Raw genomic sequence first — 27,920 nt, 5'->3', positions numbered from 1 at the left:
GCGAGATCATGACCTGAGCCGAAGTCGGCCGCTCAACCGACTGAGCCACCCAGGCGCCCCTAAAACTGTCCTTCTTCATAGATGATATGACTGTCTGTAGAAAATTCCAGTTGCAGGATATAAGGGTAACACATAAAAAGTCAATCACTTTCCTAACAAATAAGTGGAATTTGAAAGTAAAAACCCATTACCAATTACATTAGTATTCCCCCAAATAAAATACTTAGATATAAAATCTAACAAAATACATATAAGAATTTACATAAAGAAGACCAAAAATTCCTGATGAACAAAATCAAAGAACTGATGAATGGAGAGATATTTCATGTTCATAGACAGGAAGACCAATATCGTCAAAATGTCTATTCTTCCCAACTTGACCTATAGATTCAATGCAATCCCAATCAAAATCCCAGCAAGTTATTTTGTGGATACTGACAAACCAATTCTACAGTTTATACAGAGAGACAAAGGACCCAAAATAGCACACAATACTGAAGAAGAACAAAGTTGGAAAACTGATTTACCCAACTTCAAGAATTACTGTAGAGCTGCAGCAAGTAAGACAAAGTTTTATTGGCCAAAAGAATAGGCAAAAAAAAAAAAAAAAAGATCAACGGAACAGAAAAAAAGAGTATACAGAAAGAGACCCATTTAAATATGGTCAACAGATCTTTGACACAGGAGCAAAGGCAATACAATGGAGCAAAGATAGTTTCTTCAACAAATGGTGCTGGAACAAGTGGACATCCACATGCAAAAAAAAAAAAAAAAAAAGAATGCATCTAGAAACAAACTTCCCACTGTTCCCCAAAATTAACTCAAATGGATCATAGATCTAAACATAAAATGTGTAAGTGCAAAATTCCGAGAAAATAACACAAGAGGAAATCTAGATGACTTCGGGCATGGCGATGACTCTTTGGATACGACAACAAAGGCACAACCCAGGAAAGAAATAATTGATAAACTACACTTCATAAAAATTAAAAACTGTTCTGTGAAAGACACAGTCAAGAGAATAAGAAGACAAGCTGAAGACTGGGGCAAAATATTTGCAAAAGGCAGGCTCAATAAAGCACTGTAATTCAAAATACAAAGAACTCTTAAAACTCAACAACAAGAAAACAAACAACTTTATTAAAGAAATGGGCAGAAGTTCTGAACAGATACACCACCAAAGAAGATATAATGAGAATAAGCATATGAAAGGATGCTCATTATCATCTGTCATGGGATTGCAAATTAAAACAAGATACCACTACCCACCTATGAGAATGGCCAAAATCCACTGATAACTGAATAACACCAAATGCTGACGAAAATAATGGAACAACAGAACACACATTCATTGCTGGTGGGAACGCAAAAGGATACACGTGGTTTGGAAGGCCGTGTGGTGATTTCTTACAAAACTAAACATGTTCTCATCACAAGAACCAGCAATTGCCCTACTTAATATTCACCCAAATGAGCTGAAAACTTATATCCGCACAAAAACCTGTGAACAGATGTTGACAGAGGCTTTATCAACAACGGCCAAAACTTGGAAGCAACCCATATGTCTGTGAGTAGGTGAACAGATAAACTGTGGCCCATTGAGGCAACGGTGTAATATTCAGCACTACAAAGATGTGAGCTATCAAGTCACGAAATGAGGAAACTTAAATACCTGCTATTAAGTGAAAGAAGCCAGTCTGAAAAGGCTGCATACTGTAAGATTCTAACCATAAAGCATTGTGGAAAAGACAAAACTATAGAGAAAATACAAAGCTGCCAGGGGTTGAGTGTGGGGGAGAGGATGAATAGGGTTACAGGGGATTTTTAGAGTAGAAACTATCATGCATGATACTATAATGGGAGATATAGGCCATAATACATTTTTTAAATCCATAAAATATATCCATAAAATATACAACACCAAGAATGAACTCGAATATAAAGTATGGACTTGGGTGATAATGACATGTCAATGTAGGTTAATCAACTGTAATAAACGTCCAATCCGATGCATGATGTAGACAGTGGGAAAGGTTGCGTACGCATGGGGACAGAAGTGTGGGGCAACTCTACTTTGCGCTCACTTTTGCTATGAGCCTAAAATGCTATGAAAAGTAAACCCTCTTTTTTAAAACAATGTGAACTGAAAATTCTTCATTCTGTAAGACTCCATAGTTTGCCATCTTGAGACCAACGTACAGTTATAAAATTATATAGTTATTCTCCTAGAGTGTTCTCATGGCAAAGGAAAATACTCATCTGCATCACTTAATTTAATATTTGAATGAGCAACTACTATGCACCAAGCACTATCCTAGGCACAGTGAACAAAACAAAGTCCCTGCTCTCACGAAGGTTACATTTGGTTGGGGAAGACACATAATGGGTAAGTAAACAAGAAATTCAGATACGAGGTGCTATGAAGAAAATACAGGATAATTTAAGAAGCGTAAGGGTCAGTGGGGGTACACGGGAATAATGCACTACTCTATACAGAACTACCACTGGGGACAGTTAAGGTGACTCAAGAGCTGAATAATGAGGAGCCTGGCAATGCCAACATGTGGGACGAGAGCATTCCAAGCAGAAGAACGAGCTGAGGCCAAGGCACCAAAGTGGGAATGAGCTCGCTGTACTCGAGACAGTACCATAGTGCTCAGCATGGAAGCAGAAGTCCAACAACTAAAGGAGGTCTCTGATGGTCATGGTCAGAAGTTGAGGTTTAATTCCAGATACAATGGGAAACCATTAGAAACTTTTATGCAGGGAAAAAATGTGATCCAAGTCTGAGGAGACCACCCTGGCAGCTTGTTGGGAAAGAGAGAGGACCGAAAGGGGCAGGCTTTGAAGCAGGAAGACGAGCAGGGAAACTGCCACCATAACCCACGTGGGAGCTGACAGTGACTTGGACCACGGTGACAGAGGGGGACATATGGTGAGTGGTGACCGGATTCAGAATGTTTTAGAGAAAAACCAGAAGACCTGACAGTGGATTGGGTAGGGAAAGCAGGGGAGAGAGCAAAATTAAGAGCAATTTTAGGGGTTTTCACAGAAAAAAAGGAAGATGAGTAGGTCACAAAACATTCAGATGTTGTGTAAACAATATTACAAAATGCAATGAAGGCTGAATGACCAGTCTCCTTTCCAGTTTGCCCCCTCTAAGGCCTCTGGCTAAGGACGCACCTGAGAATTTCTGGTTAACCTGGACTATTTTGCCTAAAGGGAGTTTCAGAATCAAAAGAACAAAACAAAACAAACAGCAGAGGTTAGAGGAGGTTCCCTAGGCCAGATTCCCATAAAAGGGTGAAATGCATAAATGCCCCTCTCATCTACCCAAACAAAAGCCTCATTGCTCCTATGCTATTAACACTAGCATTCACGAACATGAACATCGGAAAGAAAGAGAAAACATCTTAATGAGCATTTGTTAAGTGGTTTTGTTCCGCTGAAGGGCAACTCGGGGGTCTGATGCAGGCCAAGTGACAAACGCACTGTTAGAAGTAATACTCTGAGGCCTGTACCTTTTTGCAAATCCTTGGCAACTTCTAATCAAACAACCCTTCTGAAATGCTCCCAACTGTCCCTAATCCTTTATGGCTTCTAGGAAGAACCCTGTAATTTTCACCAAAGAGCTTCTAATTTATCTAAACCTCGAAGTCTGTAAAAGTGGCTCCAACTTCATGGTCTATACACCTTAAAGGATATACTAAAGACCATTCTTAGCTTTAAAGACGACGACTCCTCATAATTTTTAAAAAGAAAACATGAAAGAATGTCTATTTGCCAGCGCTGTTTCAGAATACAGCTAAAAAACTGATGCTATACTCGAGTGGAATCAGAGTTTGTAGAATTTAGTCAACAAAACAAACAGAAAAGAAGCTCTCGCTCTTCTCTGGCTAAATGCTGCGTGCTCTGTCAGTGGGTCAGGAGAGCTCTGGACATTCATTGTAGCATGAAATCTCATCTCATATATAAAAGACCACAGATGCAAAGGCATAATTTCCACTAGGGTGACCGATTCGTGCCCAGGACTTTACCAGAAATCCCACCTGCTGAGATCCCCTCCCGCACAGACAAACTGGGACGGTTGGTCATCTTAAATCTAACCCAGCTCTGACTTCCTCAGTTTTCTTGACCAGTGTGTTATCGGGGCTATTTCATCCCAAATTTCTTAAAGTAACAATCAGGAGCTTCACTAAAGGCACACTCCTGAGCTAAACAGGCCCAATACTGAAATCCAATCTTCCCAGCTTCATGCAGTCACTGAAGCTTTTCATTCTTACTCACCTGTCCATTCTCATCGCTCAATCTTAATATTTATGACCTTATTTTTCCTAGACATGGGACATCCATGACTGAGAACATATTCAGAATTTAATAGCCAGCAAAACGGGGGAGGGGAAGCTTCCTGGCAAGATGTCGGTACAGACCCGGGCCTCTCGATCTGCACCATTCCTAGATTCCGCAAGGAGACGATCAGGGCACTATTCAAAGAGGTAAAAACTTTGGTCAGCACTAAATATAAGAGGAAGGTGCTCAGTATGCCAGAAATTGCAAGGGTCTGTGCTGGATACGTTTAGGCGGGATGAGACTAAATAAAGAAGAGGCACAGAGGGCGACCCGTGAGTGTCTACTTGGAAAGAGCAGCGTCTTGGTCAATATGGCAAGTGGATCCCAAGGGCAACGCTCACCCTCAAACTCAAAACAACAGGAAGGTATGATGGGCTACAGGGCACCGAGAGGGCAGGCCGCTTGCCTCCTGTGGGGCAGCCTTAAATGCACACAACCTGTGCTTCTCGCAGCCCCCAGAACATGTTGCTGGGACAAGCTGCCACTTTGAGGAGAAGGCCAGGCATCGGTGGGGTAAGAAATTGTACAGAGTGGGTTTGCCGAGCACAGGTCAAAAGGGGTCATGGTTTGCCCAGACTGCAAAGCATCCACACCACAAAGAGACAAAAATGAGGTGCTTAGGACGCTCTAGTTAATGAAATCTCTTATCTGGCCGTGTAGGGTACATTTTCTTGCTCTTTTCAAATGAAGGACTTGGCCGGGAATGTACACCCAGTTTTCCAGAAACAACTGCAACGCCAGTTTGCCTAGGAGCTAGGACCTGTTCTGCTTCGGTGAGGAGAAACAGACCTGCAAAAATCACTAGGCTCATGTGAAAACACTGCAGTTCAAAGGGAAGGAACCACTTTGAAACTGTCTCTGCTGCAAAGGTCTGACTCAAACCGATAGGACAATTTTTTTTTCATAAAATTCTCAATATTTTAAGAAGACACTTGATTCAAGAGGCACTGTATCTGTAAAAAATGGGGCAAACAGACATGAAGAGGGCACAGTGTGAGGGCAGGAAAGATTGTCTGGAGCTGATTTTTTTTAATAGTATTACTTCACTGAAAATGATGGAAGATGGAATGAACAGCAGAACACATGCTACAAACAACTCAAATTATTGAAGGGGAGGAGGGGACTCAAAACATTCTCCTAAACTTGGAGGGAAAATGAAAATTAGTGACAGAAGAGATAAGAAATGAAGGATGAATTCCGGAAGCCACAATATATATAACAGGAATCCTAGAAAGAAAGCAGAAAAGGGACAGACAGATGAAAGAACAATCAAAGAATAGAAGAATATTTTCCAAAATTGTGAAAGAGCCTGACTACACTACAAAATGGTTCTTGAAGTACATAAACATATTCTCTTCAAAAATTAAATATAGGGGTGCCTGGGTGGCTCACGTGACTCACCTGATTTCAGGTGAAATCAAACTCTTGATTTCAGCTCAGGTCATGATCTCATGGCTCGTGGGATCGAGCCCTGCGTCAGGCTTTGAGTTGATAGTGTGGAGCCTGCTTGGGATTTTCTCTCTCTCTCTCTCTCTCTCCCTCCCTCCCTCCCTCCCTCCCTCCCTTCTCTGCTCATGTTCTCCTTTTCTCTCAAAATAAACTTTCAAAACATTGAATATAAAATATGACGAATGTTCAAAGAAAAAACATAATCCACCACAATAGACTCAAAATGAAGATGACCTCAGATATCTCTCTAACATCAAATATCAGAGTTCAAGGGGACAATATCCTGAGCTTTAAGGTGGGAAGTCTGTTATGCAAGAATCCTACAGCTACTTACAGAGACAGCAGCACGGAAGGCACAAAAAGTAAGTGAGAGAATACAAAAACTCAGAGAATATGCCACCATCCCCTTGCCATTAGCCTTCAGGAAAAACTTGTTACAATCTACACTTTATTGAAATAATTAAAACCACAGTGTAAGAAGAAAACACAGCAATAAGCTCCTTGACAGAGGTCTTAGCAATGGCTTTTTTAATATGACACCAAGCGCAAAAGCAACGAAAGCAACAAGAAACAAGTGGGGCTACATCAAACTTCAAAGCTCTGCACAGCAAAGGAATCCATCAACAAAATGAAAAGGCAACCTACAGAGTGGGAGAAAATATTTGCAAATCATGTATCTGATAAAAGGTTAATATCCAAAACATATTAAGAACTCCTAGAACTCAAAAGCAAAAAAAAACCAAGCAATCCAATTAAAAATGGGCAGAAGATCTGAATACACACTTCGCTACAGAAGACATCCAGATGGCCAACAGGTACATGAAAAGATGCTGAAGGGGCAGCTGGGTGGGCCAGTCAGTTGAACATTCGACCCTCGATTTCAGCTCAGGTCGTGATCTCACGGTTCGTTGAGTTCAAGCCCCGCATCGGGCTCCGTGCTGACAGAGCAAAATCTGCTTGGGATTCTCTGTCTCCTTTTCTGCCCCTCCCCCGCCAAATCAATAAACACGCAAAAAAATTAAGCAAAGACGCTCAATATCACTAATCACCAGGGAACTGCTAATTAAAACCACAGTGAGCTATCACCTCACACGTGTCAGAATGGCTATTATCAAACAGACAAATAACAAGTATGGGCCAGGATGTAGAGAGAAACCTTTTGCATTGTTGGTGGCAATGTAAATTAGTACAGCCACTATGGAAAACAGTATGGAGGTTCCTCAGAAAGTTAAAAATAGATTTACTCTATGATCCAAGAATTCTACTTTTTGGTATTTACCCAAAGAAAATGAGAACACTAACTCAAGACAACATACACATCTCCGGGTTCACTGCAGGATTATTTACAACAGCCAAGATATGGAAACAACCTAACTGTCCACTGATGGATGAATGGATAAAGAAACGGTGGTGTGTATGTGTGTGTGTGTGTGTGTGTGTGTGTGTGTGTGTGTGTGTGTATAGATATATATATACATATACATACATACATATACGTATATATGTATATATATCTACACACACACATATACATATACATACATATACACACACATATATATACACCACAGTTTCTTTATGTGTACATATATATATATATATATATACACATGTGTGTGTGTGTGTATATATGTGTATACAGACATATATACAATGGAACACGCTCTAACCATAAAAAAATATGAAATGTTGGCATTTACAACAACACGGATGGACCTCGAGAGCATTATGCTAAGTGAAAGATGTCAGATAGTGAGAGACAAATACCATATGATCTCATTTATATGTGGAATCTAAAACAAAAACAAAAACAAACAAACAACAAGCTCAACAATACAGAGAACAGACTGGTGGTTGCCTTAGATGGGGCATGGGGAGTGGCAGAAATGAGTAAAGGGGGTCAAGAGACATAATTTTCTGGTTACAAAATGAAGAAGTCATGGGGATGTAATGTAATGGAAAATTGCTAAGAAAGTAGATCTGTATATTTATCACAAAAAAAATACATATTCCTTATAACTACCGTTGACCTTGAAAGTAAAACAGCCAGTTATTTTACCAGCAAAAGTAGTTTATTTGAGAATGGCAGAGGAAGTGCAATTCAGGACCCATGAACTATGGATTTCAGAGAACAAAGAGGCATACCACCTTATAGAGGGAAAGGAGGTGGGAGGGGCTGCTTGAACAAAAGTCCACTGAAAGAAGGTGTTCAGGGTGGTGACAGTTTCTCACTGGCTCAATTGTGGCAGTTTCTCATTGGCTGGGCTGTTGTGGAGCAAAGGGAAAATGTTCCTCATTCTTGCTGGGGCAGTCAAGTAACTTCTTCCCGCTGGCATTGGTACTTGAGAATGAGTTGGTAGGGCATGAGAGCTCCCATTTCTGTCTCTTCCCAATTCGATTATAAATGAGCTTTTCTTTATTCAGTTTCACATTACATAAAGTGATAGATGTGAACCAGCCTTACTATGGAGATCATTTCAAAACATATATAAATATTGAATCGTTATGTCATACACCTGAAACTAACATGTTACATTGTCAATTATACCTCAATTTAAAAAATAAACTTTTAGGGGCAGCTGGTGGCTCAGTTGGTTAAGCATCTGACTCCTATTTCAGCTCAGATCATGATCTCATGGTTCATGGGTTCAAGCACCACGTCAGGCTCTGCACTGACATCGCAGAGACTGCGTGGGATTCAATCTCTCTCTCCGCCCCTCCCCTGCTTGTGTGCACTCTCTCGCTCCCTCTCACGAATAAACAGTAATAAATAAATAATTAAATAAATAAGTCTTTTAAAGAAAAAAACCACATTATGAAAATACCAGTGAGTGTAAATGTAAATACTTTCAAATATGGCTATTTAACGCAAGTATAATAAATCATCATCGTTGCCATCATCATCATCGTGTAATGATGCCTCACCAAAAAAAAAAATATACATTAAATATGTAAGTCAAAATCCAAAAGAGTATATTAAAAACCTCCCGGGAAGCGAGCAGAAGGGTTAAAAAAAGTAACTGGGAAGAAAAACAAACCACATCTCAACAGAAAAATGGGCAAATGAAGATCAGATGATGGATAGTAATAGAAGTATACAAATGGCGAACAAACATGGAAGATTCTACCTTCTCAATAAATTTAAAAATGCATTTAAAACAGCAGTATGTTATTTGTACTCAGTAAAGTGGCAAAATACTTTGAAATTCTAATGCCCAGTATTATCGAGGGTAAGGTAAATCAGGCTGGAGGAAGTACCTGGTAACCACATCTCATACTGCACTGGGAACGTACAATGAAAACAACCTTACAAGTTACAGTCTGACGATATAACATGTACAGTTTTAAAGTAGCTGCACTCTCATCTCACCTAGGTATTCCACTACTGATAATTTTTTCTACAGAAATCACAGCAGCAAAGATATACGTACAAAGATGTTCACGAGAGAAATATGTTTGATATCAAAACACTAGAAATGAATTAAGCAACCAAAAGTAGGGGATTACTATTTAAGCCACTTTCGTTCATTCTTTCTTTAATTTATTTATTTAAATTCAAGGTGGCTAACATACAGTGTAGTACTGGTTTCAGGAATAGAACCCAGTGATTCATCACTTACATAGAACACCCAGTGCTCATCCCAGCAAGTGCCCTCCAAAATGCCCATCACCTATTTAGCCCATCCTCCCACTCACTCCCTTCCAGCAACCCTCAGTTTGTTCTCCGTATTTATAAGTCTCTTGCGGTTTGCCTCCTTCTCTATTTTTATCTTATTTTTCCTTCCCTCCCCCTGAACATAGGTTCATCTGTTTGTTTCTTAAATTCCACATACGAGTGAAATCATATGATATCTGTCTTTCTCTGACTTATTTTGCTTAGCATAACACACTCTAGTTCCATCCATGCTGTTGCAAATGGCAAGATTTCATTGTTTGATTGCTGAGTGGTATTCCATTGTGTGTGTGTGTGTGTGCGCGCGCGCCATATGTATATTATATGCCATATCTTCCCTATCCATTCATCAGTCGATGGACGTTTGGGCTCTTTCCATAATTTGGCTATTACTGATAGCGCTGCTATAAACATTGGAGTGCATGTGCCCCTTTGAATCAGCATTTTTGTATCCTTTGGATAAGTATCTAATAGCGCAATTACTGGGTCCTAGGGTAGTTCTCTTTTTAATTTTTTGAGGAACCTCCATACTGTTTTCCAGAGTGGCTGCACCAGTTTGCATTCCCACCGACAGTGCAAAAGGGTTCCCCTTTCTCTGCATCCTCACCAACATCTACTGTTTCCTGAGTTCATTTTAGTCATTCTGACAGGTGTGAGGTGGTAACTCATTGTGGTTTTGATTTGTATTTCTCTGATGATGAGTAATGTTGAACATCTTTTCATGTGTCTGTTAGCCACCTAGATGCCTTCTTTGGAACAGTGTCTATTCATGTCTTCTGCCCATTTCTTCACTGGATTATTTGTTTTTTGGGTGTTGAGTTTGACAAGTTCTTTATATTTTGGATACTAACCCTTTTGCAAATATTTTCTCTCCCATTCCATCAGTTGCCTTTCAGTTTTGTTGATTATTTTCTTTGCTGTGCAGAAGCTTTTTATGTTGATGAAGTCTCAGTAATTCATTTACACTTTTATTTCCCTTGCCTCTGGAAACACATCCAGTAAGAAGTTGCCACAGCTAAGGTCAAAGAGGTTGCTGCCTGTGTTCCCCTTTAGGATTTTGATGCTTTCCTTTAGGATTTTGATGGTTTCCTGTCTCCATTTAGGTCCTTCATCCATTTTGAATTTATTTCTGTATATGGTGAAAGAAAGTGGTCCAGTTTCATTCTTTTACATGTTGCTGTCCAGTTTTCCCAGTACCATTTGCTCAGGAGACTTTTTTCCATTGGTTATTCTTTCTGCTTTGTCCATGTAGGGTCCGTTTTGGGTTCTCTATTCTGTTCCACTGATCTATGTGTCTGTGTTTGTGCCTGTACCATACTGTCTTGATGATTACAGCTTTGTAATACAGCTTGAAGTTTGGAATTGTGATGCCTTCAGCTTTGGCTTTCTTTTTCAACATGGCTTTGGCTACTCGGGGTCTTTTCTGGTTCCATACAAATTTTAGAATTGTTGGTTCTAGCTCTGTGAAGAATGCTGGTGTTATTTTGATGGTGTTATTTGTTATTTTGATGTTATCTGATTGCACTGAATGTGTAAACTGCCTTGGGCAATATCGACATTTTAATAATATTTGCTCCTCCCATCCACGAGCATAGAATGTTTTTCCGTTTCTTTGGGTTTTCTTCAATTTCTTTCATAAGCCTTCTATAGTTTTATTTTTTTTATTTTTTTTTATTTTTTTTTAACATTTATTTATTTTTGAGACAGAGAGAGACAGAGCATGAATGGGGGGAGGGCCAGAGAGAGAGGGAGACACAGAATCTGAAGCAGGCTCCAGGCTCTGAGCTGTCAGCACAGAGCCTGATGCGGGGCTCGAACTCACGGACCGTGAGATCGTGACCTGAGCGAAGTCGGACGCTCAACCGACTGAGCCACCCAGGCGCCCCAGCCTTCTATAGTTTTCAGCATACAGATCTTTTACTTCTTTGGCTAAGTTTATTCCTAGGTATCTTATGGTTTTTGGTGCAGTTGTAAATTGGGTTGATTCCTTGATTTCTCTTTCTGCTGCTTCGTTATTGGTGCATAGAAATACAACCGATTTCTGTACATGGATTTTATACCCTGTGAATCTGCTGAATTCATGTACAGATTCAAGCAGGTTTTTTTGTGGTAGTTTGGATTTCCCACGTAGAGTATCATGTCATCTGCGAAGGGTGAAAGTTCAACTTCTTCCTTGCCAATTTATATGCTCTGTATTTCCTTGTGTTGTCTAATTTCTGAGGCTACTACTTCTAGAACTGTGTTGAACAACAGTGGTGAGAGTGGGCAGCCTGTCATGTTCCTGATCTTAGGGGGAAAGCTTTCAGTTTTTCCCCATTGAGGATGATATTAGCTGTGGGTCTTTCATATGTGGCCTTTATGATGTCGAGGTCTGTTCCCTCTATCCCTTGAGGGTTTTTATCAAGATAGGATACTGTATTTTGTCAAATGCTTTTTCTGTGTCTATTGAGAGGATCGTAGGGTTCTTATCCTTTTATTAATGTGGTGAATCATGCTGATTGATTTACAGCAATGGACAGTTCATCAAAGCAGAAAATCTACAAGGAAACCATGGCTTTGAATGACACACTGGGCCAGATGGACTTAACAGATATATCCCGAACATTTCATCCTAAACACATTCTTCTTATGCGCACATGGAACATTCTCAAGAATAGATCATATACTGGGTCACAAATAAGCCATTTTTAAAAATCACATTTCAAGGAATATTTAATAAGAAAAAATGCTCAAGATACAAAAGTACTGAAAAAAGGGTAAAAGACATCATATCTAACAGGATACTAATTTTCTAAAAAGAAAAAATTATATGTATTTCCAAGTATAGAAAGAAATACTAGATGGAGTTAGACCAAATAGTTGTGAATAATATCTCTGCGCAGGGATAATATGATCTGTTTGCGTTTGCACATTCCTATAGTTTGTAACTTGTTTAAAGTGAACATAGACTACATTTTATCAATTCCGTGGTATACGTTTTTTTCTTCACATTTATTTATCTCTGGAATTGGACTCCATCCTAAGACGGCATCTTTGGAAGGCATACATTACTACTTTTGTACATAGCAATAAAAAAGAAAACAGTAAGTATCATTATTTTTGAAAGATCCCACAGATAACATTCAATGAGGAGATCCTCAGAAAAGAGGCATTCATTCCCCAAATGAAAAGCGTGGCACACAGCCATCAGTGAAGGCGGTATGAGCTTCGGTTAGTTTTGGAAACCTTCCCCCACGTACAATCTTCCCTGGGAGCGAAAATTCTTCTATAAAAACAAGCACAGAGGTGAAGATGGCCTCGGGATATGCGACTTTCCCCCTCTGGTTTCTAAATTAACTTTTATGGAATGCTCAGTTTGTTGTTGGCTTGAAAAGAGAATAGATTCTTGAGGTTAATCATTCTTGTTCACTTTCTAAATATGCAAAATGAACTTTAATCCCACTTTGGCAAGGCCTGCCTTTAATCTTCCAGATTGTAACACTTCCCGACAAACTGGAGGGCAGAGGCTTGGGGAAATAGAAAGATGAGAAGGGACGGAGGTCAGGTGGACGGAAAACTTGAATGAAGTAGTTTTCTTCTTTTTCCCCTTCCGAATATGCAGACCCATCACTTCTGCCCGCTGCTTCAGTGAACGGTGGGGACTGGAATTGCCCGAATAAAGTTAATCAATGAGACAGAACCAGCCACTTAAACCTCTTGGCTCTGTTCCTCCATATACCTTTTGCCTTCCCGCTTGACTCATTCCTATCTCACATCTAATTCTCCCCTGGCAACTGAGAAAGACGGCTGTGGTTTCTGGTTAAAACCTCGGGAGGAAAAAAGGATGTTCTCTCCAAATATACGGTAAGTTCCTGTTACGTACAAGGCACTAAGTGCTCTGTGTAGTGCAAGAATATATATCACATAGTACTGGCTCTCAAAAATACTTAACTCCAGTAGATAAGACCTCTATGCCAATCTTTATAGTCCACAGGGAAAAAAGAATTATGGCATCCACACTGATTGGTCAGTGCCCCTGCCATTGTGGTATTAAGTTTTTAACATCATCCTAAATAAGTGTTATACATATACATAGATGGAGAGAAAAACACAAGGTGGAGAGAACAGTGTGAACAAAGAAAAGGAAAAATGTTTGGGCCAAAACCAATTTTAAGGGAGAATTTTAGGACAATGATTTGACTGAGGACTATAATTTAGATCCTTTTTGAAATTTTAAATATTTATGGATAGAAGAATAATTGCACAGGAAGAGTTTAATGAAAACATCCCATCATGGAAGAAATCTGCTTCAGGGACTGACTTTTTAGGAAAGTGAAACTTATTCCTAGGCTGATCCTGAACTGAAACCTGTAACAAGAATCAAATTAAAAATTAAAATTTTAAATTAAAAACATTTTTAAAAAACTTCCTCTATGGCCATTCTTCCTATCTTTACAGAAGTGGCAAAGAATGCACATAGGATATGCAATCAAATTAAAAGTCTGAAAATTTTTTCCCACAGTTCATGCTTTTAGGAGTTATGTTATATAGACAGAGAGCAAAAGAAGGCATATTAAGACTGCCAACCAAAAGGAAAAATTCCACCCAACCAACCCAGATGCAGATTCACCCACAACATGACTCTGACTGCATAAAATATGAAAAAATACAAGGATCTCAAAACTCACAGTAACACATCTATCCTCAGCTTAAAAGAAACCAACACATTTCTGTTGTCTTTACTAGTTTTGTGTTGTTTTTTTTTTTTTTTAATAAAAGATCTGGAAGAGAATGTACAAATTGATTTGAACACTGCATCAATTTGGACAATTCTGTGATATCACATGGTCACTTGGACTAGATATTAGAAAGCAAAGCATGGGTCACCGAAGGAATGGACTACCATGGAAGATTCTAAAAGCTATCTCTTGGAGATCCCCAAGTATTAAATGAATGGCCACCTATTCTGGGGAGGGACTTCAAAAACTTTCCAATCAGGAGTTTTCTAGGACAGATTATATATTTCCTTTTGCCCATGGTTGCCATGAAATGGGGTAGAGGTGGAGGAACCAATCCTTGGTTTATTCATTCACTCATTAACTCAATAATTATTTATTAAAGCACCTACCATGTTCACAGTACTGTGTTAGGTGACACAGAGGTTACACATTTTTAGAAACCTGAAAGAGGGTAGATAGAAGACATTTTTAGAAAATTCCAAGTAAGAGAAAGACATAAGATCCAGATTTTAAAAAATGGAATAGCGAAGGACTGCAAGGAGGAGAAATCTCAGTATGATAACTAGAAGAAGTCAGTATTTATCAAAACATGAAATTGGTAGTAAGACAAAACATCAAGTGACACAGAGATAGCACTATGGCATGGTTATTCTTTCAATAAGAATCAGGAAAGGCAAGTATGAATTCCAGGGGGAGAGTGAGAGCCACACGAGAAAGCCATGGTTCAAATACAAAGTAGGCTAAAATGGAGCACAGTTCTGGGTCTTTGATGAAGTATAAAATCTTGACCTGACATTTGTAACATTCCCTTTCAATGGAACAACGTCAGGGATTGCTGTGGACTCCATATTCTATTTACGGGATCCAGTCACTTTATTTGGTTCTACAATAAGGGACACATACATAAGCACTGGTATGTACCGGCTTTCAAATTTCAGATTCAGTGAACAGAGAAAGCATAGTCGTCTTATCAAAATTATAGATTAGTGTGTAAACGATATAAACCTTAATGATGTCAGAGTAATGATATGGCTCAAAGGGAACTTACACCCCCCATTTTACATTCTAAAAGTCAAGAGTGTATCTACATATTGGTTATAAGGTAATCAACTACAAACACACACACACGCACGCGTACACACACACACACACAAAGTAAATGCTATGTAATAAAACTCAGCAAAGTGAGGGAGTTTAAGAAAGCCACTTCCCCATTTTTCTTTTTTCTTCACATTTTTCTTAATGGAGGGACAGCCAGTGCCTCAATTTGCTGGATGAAGAGAGAGAAGTATTAAGCAAGTGTTTAAAAGTTAAGGAGGTGGGGCGCCTGGGTGGCTCAGTCGGTTGAGCGTCCGACTTTGGCTCAGGTCATGATCTCATGGTTTGTGGGTTCGAGCCCTGCATCAGTTCCTGTGCTGACGGCCTGGAGCCTGCTTCGGATTCTGTGTCTCCCTCTCTGTCTGCCCCCCGCCCCCCCCCCACACACACACACTGTGTCTCTCTCTCTCTCCTTCAAAAATAAACATTTTTTTAAAATTTTTTAAATAAAATACATAAATAAATAAATAAAATAAAAGTGAAGGAGGTAATCACTTAAAGAATAAAATGCAAATATGCTAAAAAGTGGTCACTTTTAAGAAATGGAACTTGGGGGAACCATCTAGGTGGCTGAGTAAGTTGAGTGTCCAACTCCTGATTTCTGCTCAGGTCATGATCCCAGAGTCGTGAGACTGAGCTTCATGTTGGGCTCCATGCTGAATGTGGAGCCTACTTAAGAACTCCTCTTTCTCTCCCTCTGCCCCTCCCCTTCTTGCATGCACTCTCTCTCTCTCTCTCTAAAATTAAAAAAAAAAAATTTTTTTTTTTTAAGAAGAAATGAAATTTGGGGACAGGTAACAGGGAGTTTTTTCCTTTCCATTCCATTTTAGATCATCCTCAACTGCTTGAATTTTTATTTCCTAGTTTTATATTGTTTTATAATAACAATAATAATATGAATGAGGTACTGATACGGAAAGATCTCCAGGATATATTAAGAAAAAAAAAAAGCAAGTACTAGAATAAAAAGGTTGCATTTGTGTGCTTTTTTAATAAAGTAGCAGCAATATATATGTAAATATATTGGCATAACTATATTTACATTAATGTCGACAAAAGGACCTGACAGCAAAATAAAAGAAGTTCCGAGTTTTAGTCTATATAATTCCATACTATTTGAGTCCTCTACAATGAGAAGATATGTGTATTGATCAGTTCAATTACTTTTTTCCACATTTCGAAAGAAGAAAGATCCCATGATTACATAATTAGTAGAGCTGCACGATTCAGCAGAAGAAAGAACAGCTTTGGTCTCAGAAAAACCTGCACTCAGGGGCATCTGGGTGGCTCAGTAGGTCCAACTTCAGCTCAGGTCACGAACTCACGGTGCATGGATCCGAGCCCCACGTCGGGCTCTGTGCTGACAGCTCAGAGTCTGGAGCCTGCTTCGGATTCTGTGTCTCCCTTTCTCTCTGCCCCTCACTCCCTCACACTCTGTCTCTCTCTGTCTCTCTCAGAAATAAATAAACATTAAAAAAAATTTTTTTAAGAAATAAAAGAAAAACCTGCATTCAACCGCAAGCTTCACTAGGTACATCACCTTAAAGAAGCTATTTTGCCTCTTTACGCCTCTATTTCCTTTTTATAAAACAGCTTTATTGACATATAATTCACATACCAAACAATTCACTCATTGAAAGCATATGATTCAATGTATTTTAGTGTGTTCACAGGATTGTGCCACCATCACCACAAATGAATTTTAAAGCATCTTCAGACTCTTAAAAAAAATACAAAACCCACATACCCATTAGCAGGCAATCCCCATCAATTTTCTTTTCTGGCAAAAAATAGGGATTGGAGAGAGAGGACTACCTACCTGATGGACTTACTTATAAGAAAGAAAGAAAATATATCAAAGCCTCTAGCACAGTACCTGGCCCTCAGTAGGTGCTCATGCATTTCAGGTAAAGTTCAAGACATCAATGACCGAAAATAAGCACAAAGAATGGAAATGATAAGAAAGTGTAAGAGAGAGACAAACCCTTTCAAGGACCCAGGAATCCTATCCACAGAGTAAGTTCCGCAAGAGCGGCCCTCTCTCTAATTCTGCTGAATACAAAAGAATCAGGCTATCGAGACAAAAAGCACAAGTTTGAAAATGTCAGCATTTACAGGCACGGTTTAGAGTGAAAGTTTCAGGAGGACAGATACATCCTGCAAAAAACATGACTAGCAAGGGGCAAATAATGTAGTTTGCTGAGAAGGTAAGAAGAACGCCACGAGTTCGTATTGGATGAGCAGTTGAAACTATACTGTCATGTTTCTACTTTTCAAAGTGAAAACAAACATGACAGGTGCTCATTTGGCTGTTCGAGCACTTTCCACTTAAATGGCAATTCCTCAAGCTTACCGACTGCAGCCTCAAGTTATAATTTATTACTGTTTCTGTATTATTCCCTTGCCTCGGCAGAAAGCAGAACATAGCACCTACATTTCAAGGCCCATGAGAGGTAATAAAGTATAATTATTTAGAATTTATGATTAAGCCATAAATTACAGGAACTTTCTAACTTCAGTTGGTCAGTCAAGAGTTGGGGGAGGAAGGGAATGGGGTCAGAGGAAGAAAAAACAAAAGCCTTTTCCTTTGAATAAAATGCCTAAATCGGGGCAGGACTGAGGGACACCTGGAGGATTTACAAAGATACCACAGTCTCCAAGTTAAGTCCCAGAGGAACCCCAGTTAAGAGGCTTTAAACTCCTAGAAGCCTCTGTTCTAGAAGGCTAGAAGCGACAGACTCCAACTGGAGTGCTCATGTTGACGCCCAAAATAGAAGCATGGTACATTTTCGGGTTAGACCACATCAGATGTTCACAGTGCTCTGTGAAATACCAAGCCAGAAGTCTTTTAAAGAAGGTGAACCTGATCTGGAAAACACCACTGACCAGGCTCTACAGGTAAACTCGGCCCTCAACCACGGCAAGAGCGTGGTTCCCACAGAGCTCCGATTCGACCCTGACCAGACGGCAACTCTTCTCCCCCTCAAGAGTCAATTGGTGAGCTGTCCCCGTCTTGCAGGTCGTTTATGTGCAAAGATAGGTATGGGACAGGGAGGTACGAAGCTAGCAAAACTCGGGGCCTGAAGCAGGGTAAGAACACAACATTCTGTGCTCTTCTGTCACCCGCCCGCCTCACTGGTTCTCCTGGAATGCAAGGGCCCGGCTCCCAATCTTGGTTGGCCCCCACATACAAAGCACTTTCTTCTTTGGCCTCCCACCGGCCCTGAGAAGCAGGTACCACGAAGCCCTCGTTTTCCAGGGGAGGCAGAGACTCAGACAAACACTAACAAGGCAGAGCCAATAGTCACCGCAGTGAGTCTGGAACCTGGTCACCTGACAGGAAATGGCCTTTTCATCATTCTACCCTACACTGTTGGTGAAGTAAAGCAAAACCAAAAAGAAAAACGGAAAAGAAACAGCGTGCATTTCAACTGACGTTGCTTTCTCTTTCTCTCTCTCTTTCTCTCTCTTTCTCTCTCTTTCTCTCTCTCTCTCTCTCTCTCTTTTCGCCATGGAAATTTTACTTGGTAACTGAAGCTTGGAGATAGCTATTTGAAAATGAAATTGAGTTTGGATTGAAGGAAACAAAAATAAAGAGACCAGACAGAACAGAGTCATGAGTAGTAACATGTAAAAAACAAAAGGATAAATGAAGGGTTGGGCAGGGGAGGAGGTCTGCCCCAAATGTTTACCCAGCACCCTCACCTTTGTCCTGAAACATCCCATCTCCACACCCGGCTCCTGGTTAATGAACATAATTTGGTTGATGTCCCTTGAACTGTATAATCTTTTCTACGAAAAACAAACCCGCAGTTTGTCTCCGAGCCACTTTTAAGTCCCTAACGCCCTGGTTACATTCAGTCTATGGAAAACATCTGTGGCAAAGTAAATCATCCTACCCTGAGAAAGACCAGAGTGTGTTTTTTTTTTTTTTTGTCCCCCCTCTAAGTGTGTTTTGAAGTCCTGGTTGGAAAATTAGTGAAAATTGTAAATCTGTTTGCAAATCTGGTCATGTCTAAATCTGAGATTAGGGCAAAGATTCCAATTTAAAAGTAAACCGTGACAACCCCAGTTAAGCGTGTCCTCAGGCACTGCCAGCAGGGCCTTCACTCACTTCCACAGGCGGTGGATTTATTACAGGCCCCCGACACGTTCCCCATCAGACACCCCTGGAGTATTTGCTTGAGACAGCAGGGTTCAGTCTGCACTTCCTCTGCAGACCAATATATTATTATAAATTGAGCTAAACTGTTTCCTTTTCATAAGTGCTATGAAGTTCAGATTTCAGATATCAGCACAGGGCTGAGGTCCCTCGGCAGGGCTCTGTATAGGATTTGGATTTTAAAAAGTGAAGAGAAAAGGTAGCAAGAGGCCGTGGCTGCTTTTAGTTTTGTTTTATGCTGCTTAAGACGCGGCGGGGGAACGTTCATTTGTAGAAAATTCTGAACATGCGTTCTTAATCAAGACAATAAGAATTTGCCTGAGTAATAATAAGTAATAAGGAATAAGTGGATTCCACATGAATACAATCTAACGGTGCGCTTTGGGTACGTTGTGCTGTGGCTGGCCCAGGTCCATAGGGTACCAGCTACTTCGCCTAGAGCTAAAGGCAGGAGTCAGGAAATCAGGAATAGATACTATGTCTTGGGCATCAGCTCCTATAAAATAATAACACGTGGGGTGCCTGGGTGGCTCAGTCGGTTGAGCGTCCCACTTCGGCTCAGGTCATGATCTCGCGGTCCATGAGTTCGAGCCCCACGTCGGGCTCTGTGCTGACAGCCTGGAGCCTGCTTCGGATTCTGTGTCTCCCTCTCTCTGACCCTCCCCCGTTCATGCTCTGTCTCTCTCTGTCTCAAAAATAAATAAACATTAAAAAAAATTTTTTTTAAATAAAAATAAACAAATAAAATAATAACACTCACTTCTGTTTATCACCTACAATAGCTAAAGGGACAAATGTATATTTGAAATGTATATTCATTACAACATATAGGTAAAGGGGGCAATGTAATTACTTAATATTTTCATTATAATCTATTTCCGGGCAAGAGAAACAGAACTTTACAAAGAAAAGGAAAAGGAGGAAGCACCCAGAACACCCTTGTCATCATCTTCTCTTTCCTTCCTGACCAATCTAGTCCTAAAGCCTTTAGGTGAAGCATAGGCGTTGTGATGAGGGAGCAAGAGGGGGGCCCAGGAGCCCAGAGCAGGGGTCAGTGAGGAGGGAGAGGAGGGCGGGCTTCATGTGGGTGTCAGAGCCCAAATGGGATAAAAGGACAAGTTATAATCCACGCGCCCTACTAACTGTGTAACCACGGCTATGTCACTACATCAATTTAACCTGAATCATTTCTTGTCCTATATAACTAACATCTACTTTTTAGGGCTACGGAGACAGTTAAAAGAATGCTTGACCCGTCATTAATCCCCACTAAATGTGGCTGTCATTCCCATACTACTATTTTTCCAGATGCATGTATGTATAGAAAAAAGACTGAAAAAGAATATACGAAAACAGCAATGAACCTGGTTTTTATATTCTTCTATCGCTCATACCTTTGAGTGTTTCTTTTCTCTACAACGAACATGTACTTTACTTTCATAATCAGAAAAGAACACACAAGATTGTTCTTAAATACATGGAAGCTAGCCGAACTTTTAAAATGTATCTTTACCATTTCTAAATGCAGAAAATTAATATGGCAATTTAAAACGGCCCCAACTGACTCTCACTTCCTTTAAAGATACAAACTGCAAATAGAAACTCGTGAACAAAGCATCCAGAGGAAAGTGGTTTATTGGCTGAAATTAAAACCCATGTATACTCGAGGTAAATACCCATGTATGGGTTGTACATTAAAAATGAGGAACAATCTGTTACCTACAAATGATGCTTGTCGATGGGGCAGAGACTTCAAACTAGAAACTCAGTTCCTGAGGCAAGCAGGGGAGGCTCTCTCAGTAAGAGCTGATCTTCAGCCTAAAAATGTGCCCACATAGAGATTTCAGTGTATTGGGATTGAGACTAAATAGTCCCTTTTAGAGCAGGAAGAGCACCGTATATGCAACCTGCAAACTATCCTGGTACCTTTTATCAACCCAGCGACGTTAGGCCAATACTTAAGAAAAGAACAATCTCTATACGATCTCCCTCACAAACTTGTTTGGAGAGTGATTGAGACTCTTAAATGAAACTGATTTGTAAATTATAAAGCAACATGCAAATGGCAGGGAAGAGATTTAGGGCTTACTTCAATCAGTGTTGGGCAAATGTGGGAATCACCCCATGAGAAGAGGTGAAGGGACACAGCATTAAGCACCAGCAAATCACGCACCACGGGAAAGTCATTCTCTACATAATGACCTTGCCATCTTGCTGCTGACAAGGAGAAAGTCCCAGATTGGTACCATTGTACAGTTAACACGTTTCTAACAGTTACACGTGTCCCTTTTTCATAAAGACAGAACAGGACTCAGATTCAGGATCTGCAGCAACCAAAGGCAGCAGGCACTTAATACTGTTTCACTTTCCATATTTATAAACCTCTTCTAATTACGCCAAGTGATACTGGTCTTCCACTTAAGATAGTGATAGAGAATCTCCTTCTAAAATGAACCCATCTCAGTGAAACAAAGAAAGTGAGCCTATTGAGAGAAAAATATTACATAAGTAATAGTACAGGTAGCACAGGGATATGGCAAGAATCTTGAAGTTGATGTGTAGACTCCTGAAATTTGGAGAATGCTTAATGAGGTAATGCCCTAAAGAGCTAATCCAAACTCTGAATTTCCAGAAGGCAAGGACCAAGTTTTACCTATTTCCAGCATCTCCTCCAGAACCTTACATAGCATGGAGGACATCACAGGCCCTCTATAAATACTCAATTGATTGAGAAGCAACTCTTATCATAAAAACCGGCTTTGAGCCTTGGGGCTCCCCAGCTCTAAAGTCAATACATGAGTAGATTCCCCCAGGCAGGTAAGAGTGAGATAAACCTTGGATAATCAGGAGCTAAAGCCAGTGACAGAATAAACCCAGGGAAGCTTTGTGAGTATAGAAGGATACAGTTTACATGCAATGCATTGGAAGACAAGCAGAAAATCCAAAAAAACCCAAAGAACTGAGAGCAAAAGCTGCTCAAATCCTGCAGCTTCTCCGGTTAGCCTAAGCCTGAGATGCTGCCTCCTCAAAGAACTCAAAGACAAGTGCACAGAAAGGCCACGTTGTCAGGTCAGCTCCTCCTGAGAAGAAACTAAATTCAGAACTAGAAAAAAAACTTTCACTAAGAACTTATACAGACAGGGAAATCATTTTAAGTAGCCTCCACTCCCAGTGTGGAGAGGGAAATCATTTGAATACTTCACACTGATAAGTTGATTTGGATGATGGAGTAACTCAGGGAAAGTCCTGAAAACTGTTTTAGCACATTTGGGAAACTCCAAAAACAATCAGAATGGGAGGAGGGGAAAAAAAAAAAAAAAAAAAAAAGCAGCTTTTAAAAATGAGCGATAGCTAAAAAAGAATAAGGAAATAAAAACAAACAGAAAAAAACTAGTTACATGTAGAAGATTCATTATCACTATAAAATACCTGAAAAGCTTATTCCAAAAGACACATTCAAAATAGGTAGCCAACAGTCTAACATTTAGACACCAGAGCATCAATATAGTTTTGACCCTCCTAATTACCAAGCATAAAATAGCAGTCTCCTTGGTGAAGGGGTATTGCCAGACCGGGTGTCTCTATGTCCCACGAGATCTTAAAACCAACATGCCAAGTATCAGGATCTCTGCCTTCAAGCTGGGGATCATCCTCACTCTCCTCTTCAGGGCCTGTCAAAAAGAGAAGAGAGGGATCAGGAAGGAAATGTTTCATCTCAACTTCTGGGCTTTATAAACGTGATCTCAGGAATAATTAAGTTTTAATAAAATATGCATAGTAAGTGAACTATATCCTCCTTTTACGTCTCTTAAAAAAACATTCTTTAGAATATCTTTAACATGTCCTTTGTTTTTTACTCAGAAAATATCTTTAAATGGTAAGGGAATAACCCCAGATACCAAGGAGAATAAAAGACTATTTTATTAATTCCATGCAAATAAATTAGACAATGTGGATTAAATGGATAGATTTTAAGGAAGTTATTAACTACCAAAATCGACCCCAGAAGGGGTCAAAAAGTTAACAAAACCATAAAAGGTATAAAGTCAGAGAACTATCTCTTAGGAAAACATATGTGTCAAGAATTTCAAAGAATTCTACCAAACAAGTAAGGAATGGGTTATTTCAATATACTTTAAATTGTTTAAGAGCATAGAAAAAGAAAAGTTTCTGAATTCTTTTCGTGAAGATAGGATATGTATCAAAACCCAAAAAGAAAACACATACACACACATACATACACACACAGATCTCACATCTGAGAACCAATGCACAACTCCTAAATATAGGGAAATAGAATTAAATCTAGCAGCATATTAAAAGAATAACATTCTATGACCAAATTGAACTTATCACAGGAATACAAGGATAGCTCAATATGCAAAGTGTTATACTTAAAATTTATCATATTCATAGGTGAAAACAAAGAGTCACCAGATACACACAAAGTATTCAATAAAACACATCCTTTCAAAACCAAAATATCAATAAAATAATGAGTGGCCAGTTCCTTAACACGATAAATACAGACCTCTCTCAATCAAAGCCAGCATCATATATTAATAGGGAAACATTAAAAATATTCCCAAAGTTAAGAATTAGGAAACAATGTCCTTTATCAGCACAACTCATCACTATTTTGGAAGGAATGGCCAACACAAGGGTGCTCTCTGGAGTTGCCTAACAGAGGAGCCCTAATTAGACCAAAAGAAAACAAAGAAGTAAAAGATTTTTTTAGAAGAAAAAGTGCATTTTTACAAATAATGTTATTATTTGTGTGCAAATCAACCAGGAAACATATATCCCAAGTGATAGTCAAATTAAGAAAAACGCTAGTTACAAATGTGTGCAACTTAAAACATCCAGCAAGATTCTTAAATGTGTATACTGTCTATAAGAAAAAAAAAAACTTTAAAATATTATTGAAGGACACAAAAGAAAATTTAAACAAATGTAAAGATGTTATTATGTTCTGGGGAAATAAAACTGAACACCATGGGAATGTCCGTTCTCCCTAAATTCATCTATAACACAAACCTAATAGAAATACCAACAGGACTGATTTTTAGTTAAGTGGCGCTGGTAACTAGACAAGCTGATTCGACAAATCACATGGAAATATAAACAAGCAAGCATAGCCAGGGAATTTTTTTAATGCATAAAGAGCTCCTGCACATCAATAAGATAAAGATCAATAATCAAACAGAAAAACAGACCAAAGTTATGGAGACAGAACACGTAAAAAAAAGTAAGTGTGTAAACATTTAAGAGATGTACAAACTTACTCATATAAGAGAAATGCAAATTAAAGCCACAACAGATATTTGGTAACTTAATCAGATCAGAAAAGATCAAACACTTTGATAAAATATGGTATCAGTAAGAGTATAGCAAAATGGCATATTCACACTCTCTGTAGAGAAAAATCTGGCAATCCTTATCAAAATTACAAATGCTTCAACACTTTGAACTTCTAGGAATTCCGCAACTCCACTTTCAGAAATGTATCCTCAAATTCCTACCTGCAAAGGCTGCAAAATGACTTTAGAGCAAGGATGCACACTGTACTACCATTTAGAAGATCAGAAATAACCCAAATATCCATCAATAAGTTTCTGGTTAAATGAATTATGAAATGTCCAGGCAATAAAATATTCTGTAGCCACTAAAAGTAAAATGACTATGCACTGACACAGAACTATGTGATATATATATTTTTTTAATTTTTTTTTCAACGTTTATTTATTTTTGGGACAGAGAGAGACAGAGCATGAACGGGGGAGGGTCAGAGAGAGGGAGACACAGAATCGGAAACAGGCTCCAGGCTCTGAGCCATCAGCCCAGAGCCTGACGCGGGGCTCGAACTCACGGACCGCAAGATCGTGACCTGGCTGAAGTCGGAGGCTCAACCGACTGCGCCACCCAGGCGCCCCAGAACTATGTGATATATTTTTAAGGGAAAGAAACTGACAGGCCACAGTTTGTGTAAAATACAAACACATACACACACGTGTGTATATATGTACAGGTAATATTTCTAGAAGGATACTCAAGATTTATTTTTACATGTGGCTGGGAAAACTACGTGGCTGGGGTCCAGGAGGGGAGAAACGCATAAACGAAGTGAAAGGCAAGGAATATAATCTGCCTACATGAACAGTCCTGCAGGGATGGCCCTATATAAAAATGTATAAAAGTTCATTTAAGAAATATTTATTGAGCACTTATTATACATGAGGCACTGACCCGGGCACTTGAGATCTATCAACGAATGAATCAAAGAGCTTTGCCCTAGTGGAGCTTTCTTTCTAGTGAAGTTGTAAATGTTCAAAGGACATTTTAAATTCCATTAGACACCAGTCTCTGGTCTTCAAGGGGGAGGGTCCAATTTCCTGTTTCATCTGCATTTAGAGCCTTACTAAGTAGCACATAGAAGGCATTCAGTGAATGGCTGTACTTAAGTGCTTACTTACAAAACAAAATGCAGGGGCGCCTGTGTGGCTCAGCAGGTTGAGCTTCTGCCTTCGGCTCAGGTCATGATCTCACAGTTCATGGGTTCGAGCCCCACATCAGGGTCTGTGCTCACCACTCAGAGCCTGGAGCCTGTTTCAGATCCTGTGTCTCCCTCTCTCTCTGCCCCTCCCCCACTCGCGCTCTGTCTCTCTCAGTGTGTCAAAAGTAAATAAACATTAAAACAAGTTTTTTAAAAAATGCTCTTTCAGTTCACGCCATTCACAATCCTTACTGGACTAGATGGCAGGGAAAAAATGTTAATTCCGGGGTGGGGGGAGTAGGAAACACTACGAATTAAACCAAATAACATAATAAAGTGTGGCGCTGCTAAGTTAGTACTGTTCTTAACAGTGAAGAAATTGAGAGAAGAGACGGGCTCGGTGAGGGTTAGAATGGGTAGAGCAGAATTCTTGGAGAAGATCAAATGTAACAGACAAGTACAGTCTCTCGGCGGGTAGAGGAGGAAACGATGCAGGAAGACAAAAAGATGCAAAGTTTCATATGGTCCCAATGGGCAATAAAGCGGGTTTCACGCAGACTGCATCAGGTGCGCGTCACATCCAGAGCCCAAAAGTACATGCATCCCAGAGGGCACGGACCCATCCACAGAAATTCCTCGTTCTGAACACCCCACTCTGCGGTAACTGTGCACAAGGGTCAAAGGCTGTGAAAGAAGGGGGAAGGGGGAAGAAATCCCCTTTATACTTATTAATTCACATTACTCTGCGGAATGGTGGGGAAAGAAACCGGACCAGAAATCCAACTTCAAGGAAGGAATGCGACTAAATGACCTCCAAGGGCCCATCCAGCTCTAGATATTCTTCAATTCCTTAAGTTTGAATCTCAAATCTGATATGCCATAAGAACAGAATCTTATCTTGTTTTCCTATTTGTTATTTCTGATAAATGTCTTCTCAAGCATTCTGTGGTTAGGAGCAACTCTAAGCTAGTTTTCTTTACGAATAAAGTCATATAGTAAAAAGCCTAAAGCCATTTTTCTAGGGTAATCCCAAAACCATTTAAAAGAGAACCCTCTAGAACAGGAATGACAAATATCTTACATATCAGAGGACACAACTAATTCATCGGTTGTGGCTTTTGTGACCCCGGTACAGAATTATTCTGAATTTCTCTCCAAGCTCAGCAGAAAGAGTGGTATAATCAATTACTGATGTCTGTCACTGGCACTAGAAGGGGTCGTTAGCAGCAGCAGAGACAGATCATTTGCTATACACGTCTGATGGCGCTCTCTAGGCATGTCTTATTTATACATAATAGTTACACCTGAAAATTCTAGAATTTGCTAGAAAACTAGAGCTCATGGACCAGAAAAGAGCCCACGAAAGGCGTACAACTTGACCTGCACGACATCTTCTTAACCAAACCAAGTTAGCGGGAGCCTGGGTGGCTCAGCTGGTTAAGCGTCTGACTTGGGCTCACAGTTCGTGGGTTCGAGCTCCACTTCGGGATCTATGCTGACACCTCAGGGCCTGGAGCCTGCTTCAGATTCTGTCTCCTTCTCTCTCTGCCCCCTCCCCCACTCATGCTCTGTTTCTCTCTCAAAAATAAATAATGAACATCACAAAAATTGTAAACAAAACTAAGTTAGCTGCCAACTGATACAGGTGCTTTGCATAAAAATACGAATGTCCAGCTATTGTTGAATTACAAGATCTGGTATCACTGAGGCAGTCACAGGCGAAGAAGTAACTGCCCCTTTGAGACAAGGCATGTCCTCTGGGCTAGTGGCAGTCCCCGTCAGCCATTTCACCCATTTGCAGTAGCTGCCTGGCCCCTACAGCCATTTACAAGTCTCTGAACTTTGTTCTAGCCCACAGGCAAACCAGGCCCATCACCTGCTTAAAGTAACTGGAACACAGTCACAGCCCATTCATTCACACAGCAGTCCGAGGCTGCCTTCACCTAAAACAGCAAGGCTGAGTAGCAAAGACACAGA

General features: G+C 39.9%; 1 protein-coding gene across 5 annotated transcripts in view; it reads right to left on the bottom strand.

The window, feature by feature from the left end:
- The window catches only part of FTO (FTO alpha-ketoglutarate dependent dioxygenase), a 393,836-nt gene that overhangs the window by 228,830 nt on the left and 137,086 nt on the right, over positions 1-27,920 (bottom strand). For all 5 annotated transcript variants that reach the window (XR_005797684.1, XM_040498031.1, XM_040498032.1 and 2 more), the window contains exon 4: positions 22,978-23,121. Coding sequence is in view for 4 of the 5 variants with exons in the window: in XM_040498031.1 (XP_040353965.1) it covers positions 22,978-23,121 (144 nt within the window). In the remaining variant the exon portion in view is untranslated. The remainder of the gene's footprint in view (positions 1-22,977; positions 23,122-27,920) is intronic.

Source organism: Herpailurus yagouaroundi, unplaced genomic scaffold (genome assembly GCF_014898765.1).
Source record: "Herpailurus yagouaroundi ecotype Mexico unplaced genomic scaffold, PumYag 190, whole genome shotgun sequence".
Lineage (NCBI taxonomy): Eukaryota > Metazoa > Chordata > Mammalia > Carnivora > Felidae > Herpailurus > Herpailurus yagouaroundi.
The sequence above is the reverse complement of the archived record's forward strand: the minus strand, read 5'-3'. Positions and strand labels throughout refer to the sequence as shown.